The sequence below is a fragment of the Gaeumannomyces tritici genome, assembly GCF_000145635.1.
Source record: "Gaeumannomyces tritici R3-111a-1 unplaced genomic scaffold supercont2.12, whole genome shotgun sequence".
In the NCBI taxonomy this organism is placed as follows: domain Eukaryota; kingdom Fungi; phylum Ascomycota; class Sordariomycetes; order Magnaporthales; family Magnaporthaceae; genus Gaeumannomyces; species Gaeumannomyces tritici.
Genome location: NW_008804556.1, coordinates 173,245 through 178,627, shown reverse-complemented (window position 1 = coordinate 178,627; position 5,383 = coordinate 173,245). Strand labels below are relative to the sequence as shown.

The following is a 5,383-nucleotide window of genomic DNA, read 5'->3' as shown; positions in this document are numbered from 1 at the left end:
TGGGAAGAGATGACGAACGGGGAGGACATGGGAAGAAACGACGGGCAGGTCGGCCGATGATAACCGGAAACCATGTGCCTTTAGCTTAGTTGGGACACTGACGCAGGAAATGGCGTGCTACCGACTACGCTCGAGGTGCGATGATTCGCTGCCGTCGCCGACTCCATCCCACGCGTTCTGCAGCTCCTTATGAAAGGGTTAGCTTAGGTGGCTGCTGCAGTAGCAAGTTGGCGCTTGCTTCCACTGTTGTTTACAGGGCGGCCAACAAACTGGAGCGTAACGGTTAGGAAACCGCGGTTCGGTTAAGCAGCACGATCAGTCACAGGATCTTTGGAAATGTTTATGATACGTGGTAAATTGTAGCTTTGATCACTTTTTAACAAAACAGAAAGAAATATTGAACCCTAAAGGGGGATATGCGAGGGGGCGGGGATTCATGTCCTTACGCAGTGCTTCTTTAGACGGGGGGTTGCGATTAGCTATTTGGAATCCCCTAATTGCGCCTCCTTATCCCCTTGTGTCGGCATTTATGCACAAGCCGCCGTCCTTCGCGCTGGCTACCGAGAACAGAAACGCGGCCCCGATGGGCGCTCTGGCGTCACGGCGGTTAGATAAAGGGAGACCCCTCCCACTTAAGCTAAAAAGCCAGGACAATCAGAACCACTGTTCTGATTGCGATAGGGGTCTCATACACCCAACGCACACGAGAGACAAGGCTACAAGTGCACGGAGGGCACGCCACGCCGTAACATCTGGCTGAACTACGGAGGATGGGCTCATCGCAAAGTGGCTAAAAAAGAACGAATAAGGTGCTTTTGCGACCAGCAACACCCCAAAAGACAGAAAGTCTCATTACCAGATCTGCCGATCTTTCCCCTTGATCCAAGCAATACCGGTGCAAACATGCTACCTATCAAAAACAGATGTTGGACAAGAGGATAGTGTGACAAGTGGACATCGAGAGAATAAAACAAAAAGACCCGTCAATATGTTGTCTGCCTGGACATCACAGCGCGCCCGAGATGGCCCAAAAATTTTGGGTAGTCTGGGGACAGGTAGCAACGAGGTTTTACACCGCGCCGCCTGCGTGAGTCGAGACTTTTGTGGGTGTGGTCTCTACAACACAGCTCCGGACCTGCGTCCGGTGGCAGCTCGGATCAAGAGCCAGCGACCATAAGCTCGGCTTTCTTTTGGGCTCCAAGCATGTCCGCTGTTGAGGCTCTCTGCTAGCCATCACACCGAGCATGGCAGGAGCTCAGGGTGCCAGCAAGCATCAGAGCACGGGCGACCCGGCTCTGTGGCCTGGGGTCAGACTCGTCGTCGGATGGCCAGTTGGCAAACGCTAGCCGGCAGGTCCAATAGGCAGACGGACGCATTGGCTGGCAACCGCAACGTGCATTTCTATTGTGGGTCGGTTGGCAATGGTGCCAGATCTCAGCGGGGCCTGGCTCGAGACCAGAGTTTTTGTGTGAGCGCCGGGCGCCATAAACAGGGGGGTGAAAGCACAAGGAGGTAAAGAGGGAGGCAGCAGTGATTCGGGCAAATGCTGCCCGGGCACGTGTTGCCGGCCCACGTGAGGCGCCCGAGACGGCTATACGATCTGCACATGGCAGATCGGACACGGCATTGGCTCCATCCACGTCTTGTCGCCGCCCTCGATGCCCTTTCGGAGGTCCGTGATCTCCATCAGGGGCGGCGTCAGGGTCATGACGGTCTTGGCGTGGAAGAGCCACTCGTAAGGCTCCCTCTTTTTCTTGAACTTGCCCTTGCGTCCGGTCCTGCTGGCCGTATCCCATGACGGCTCGGTCGAGGTCGACTTTTTTATCGACTTCGCCTCGGGCTCCGTCGAGGTCGGCGGTGCGGTTGGCGATTCCGCCAGTCTAGCAGACTCACTATTAGGCTTGATATCCTTGACATCGACACCGTTCGACTTGACGTCGATGGACTGCTGGGCCGACACTGCTCCGCCCGACTCCTTGGGGCTCAGCGGGCGCTTGGCCTCGTCGCCGCCCTTTCCGTCTTTGAGCGTGGGCTGCGTTATGTGTGGCTTAGTTTCGCCCAGCCTTTCGTAAACCCTAATGAGCGCGTCGTGTATCAGGCAGTCGGAGTGAAGCCACTTTCCACAGCCCCCTTTCGTGTTGGAACATCCTATAAGGGTCTTATCAGGATTTGCTGGCTGGCCGCATCTGCAAACGAGCTCGACTGACTGCGCATGGGAGAAAGGCGGGTTAACATAGCCCCTGATGGCGGCGAGACGGTCAGTACGTACTGATAGCTCGGCTGTCCTCACGTCGAAAGCTTGCCGCCAGTAGAGACTGCTCTGGATGTCGTCGTCGTTATCTTCGATCATCTGGTTCACATGTGCTTGAGAAGTAACACTGACTACACTGATCATGTCCACTGCGGCCTGGTTAGCAACATGCGCGATGCCCGAGAGCTCGAGGAGGGAGGGTTGCAGGCAGATCACAACGCACTATGGTTTGAGGCGACTAATTCCATCTGGCCGTGGTATGGCTGGCGACCCTGCGGCATCTTCTTCCCGTCCAATGTGTGTGGTGGTAGCTCGTCGGGCCAGTACATCCAGTAAACCCTGGCGTAGACGTGGTGCTCGTCACTGGCCCGGATCTCGAGGATCCTCGCGACCCAATCTTCATCTGACTTCTTCAGGCCGCCTTCCTTATTACGCGGCGCCTTTTGCCGATCGAGGGACGAGTCGTTGGCCACATAGATGAAGTTTCCGCTAAAATACTTGGCGCCGTTTACTGCCGCCCGGCGCGTCGGCGCGTGTTAGAAAAAAACACGCACACATGCAAAGAAAGGGACACCATGGCAGGCCCGCACTTACGAACAAAGCTGTTATACGGCGTCATATCCGCCCACTTTTTTGCCGGCTCGACCTGGTAATGCCCGTCCATGGTGTCGTACGTCTTGAACTTACCCGTCGGCGCAAAGGGCGACGGTTGGGTCAGGGTCTTCTTGGTCTCGTCATCCTCGGCCGGCTTGCGCCGCCTTTTGGACTTTTGCTCCTCCTTGGGATCGACGAGCTTGATGGAGAAGGGGCACTCGGCGCGCGACTTGTCGGCCTCGCTGCGTGACCGCTTCTTAGAGGAGGACGTCATGGCGGGAAAGAGGGGTGGGCTTGTCCGGGGAGCTGCGCGCGGCTGGAGAGTCGACCCCCGGCTGGATCGGCGCGCGCGTCGCGGTGCCCGAAAGCGGGGAGGCTGCTCCGGCGGGGGGTAGAGTCTGCGCGGGCGAGCGAGCTGCCGGGTAAAGAAGCTGGGGGTATGCTGGTAGCTGTGTGGCGGGTGGTGTCCCCAAACCGCGCGTGTCGGAACGCCGGATGCGGGCGGGCGAGGACGCCTTGCTTGGGCAGCAGGATATGGGTTTGGCTTCGTTGTATGGGCGCGTATGCTTGGTGTTCGCGGCCGACGGGGGCGATTGATGCGACGGCGTCGCGGGGGCGGATGCGCGCCGGATGGCTTGCTGGAAGCTTGCTGGAGAGGAAGGTTAGAGAAGAGGTTGTCGGGAGTGGGCAGGTTGGTGGCGTGGGAGGAGCAGTCGCAGGAAAGGCGCGTGGCGCGCTCGGCAACAGACAGGAGACAAGGATAAATCAGGTGCGGGCAAAACTGATGGCAGGTAGTGACAAAGAAAAAAAAGTAAACAAGCGGTGTTTGCGGCTTTGCAGTTTCCCTGCGTCCCTGCGCTAACTTTTTTTTGTCTTTTTTATTCCTCTCGGGTTTCTCACGATCGATCGGCCTGCTGTCGATAGCTGGGCCGTGGGTCAACACCCAATGAAACCAGTGGAGGAATGATCTGGGCTGGGGAACCTGCTCCGCTCCAACATGCACAAATCGCTTATGCCCAATGGAACAAGGGCGTGCTCTCTCTAGCACGGTCAAGCTTTAATCTGGCCAGGTTCCCTTGCATGCCAGCAATTTAACGCGCAAACGGCACTTATAGCGAGCAGTCGAGATAAAGATTGGCAAACAGCCCACCGAGCTGCTTGATTACGTAATGCTGCTTGTATCGTGGCGGGAGGGGCTCAGGTCCGATTGGACGACACTCAATTTTGGCTGACTTACCTGCGCTACGTATACCCTCGGGTAACTAATAAATCAATTTCTCGGCGGGAAATGGGGCTGCGGGTCCAAAGTCACCAACTGTGGACTTTTGTGCCAGCCGGCCCAACTTTTTTGGGGTGGCGCCGCCGCGTTCCTAATCCAGAAAAAGGTACATGCGTGTACGTTGGAATTGTGGATACCGCATGGCGGCTGTCCGCCGACTCCAATCACACCTGACCCGCGCACGATGATAGCAACACCTGCACAGTGGAGAAAGTTGGATCCTACCACCCATGAAAGAAGCGAGCAGGCCAGGGCAGCATCAACGCCATCATGCACCCTATCGCTCCGCTTCCCCGGGCTCAATGTCTAGCTAGCAAGCGGGTTTGTCAAATAAAATAATTTGTCATTGTGCCGAACGACTGGGAGGCCGGATACGAGGTAAGTAGTCTTTTGCCGCATCGGCTGCTAGGGGGTGCTCGCTGATGCGCTCGTCATCCTCTGACTTGTCGACCTTGAAGTGCTCGGCAGGGAACGCATGCTCTATCCAGACCAGCCCGTGAAGAGCCCAGCTTGCTCTGAGCGCCAGACATTACGGGGTTGAAAAGAGTAAGGATACTGTCTCTCGCGCTCTTGGGGGGATGGCTACAGTCAAACTCTTGAGGTAATTGGGCGCCATGTTTTTGGCTGGAAACATGCCGCCTTCGGGAGTGATATGGTGAGCGGCTAGACAGCAGGTCTTGGTGGTTGCATAATAAGGGGTGCGGTGGGCGTGTGGAAATGGGTGGGAAGGGGTGCTTGCTGCGCGGCCTAATTGCCTCGCCCTACCTGGTGAGTGGCCTGGCCACCCCTAGCCGCTTTCCTACGCCTGCCCGACCGGGGGCTTATCGTGGCAAAACAGGCCATCCGCCCGAGGCCATTCACGGGCTCCACCCCGCAAGTCGTTTCCTTATATGGATCGGGTACCTCTGCTTCTGTCTGCTGGCTGCGCACACCCCCTCCCCGCTCCTGCTGCTGGGTTGGCTGTAACACGTCGCTTGCATCGACAAGGCGCTTGCTGCATTCAGGAACACACAGAAATAAACAGAACCCGACCGCCTCATCAAGTTACTAAACCCAGCCAGGGTCGTGCTGTCCGGGCTCCCTGCCCCCAGTCCCTTCATTCTTTTTCCTTTACGGGCCTCTGTGGTATGCTATGGCCTGAGGAGAGATCTTAAGGACGGACTCGGCGGATGCGGCAGCCTGTGTGAAGCGCGTTCGCCTCATTTCGACAGGAAAGAAGGTGGGCGATGTTGCCTCCCACCCACCACCACAGCATCGCA

General features: G+C 57.2%; 1 protein-coding gene across 1 annotated transcript; it reads right to left on the bottom strand.

The window, feature by feature from the left end:
* Positions 1-677: 677 nt before the first annotated feature.
* GGTG_13359 (hypothetical protein) lies at positions 678-4,654 on the bottom strand (the record flags this gene model as incomplete). The annotated part of the gene is made up of 7 exons (XM_009231265.1): positions 678-2,206; positions 2,270-2,400; positions 2,475-2,762; positions 2,846-3,626; positions 4,083-4,107; positions 4,162-4,321; positions 4,576-4,654. The coding sequence occupies 7 exons, from the start codon at positions 4,652-4,654 to the stop codon at positions 1,592-1,594; spliced, it is 2,079 nt and encodes a 692-aa protein (XP_009229529.1). The 3' UTR covers positions 678-1,591.
* Positions 4,655-5,383: the final 729 nt, after the last annotated feature.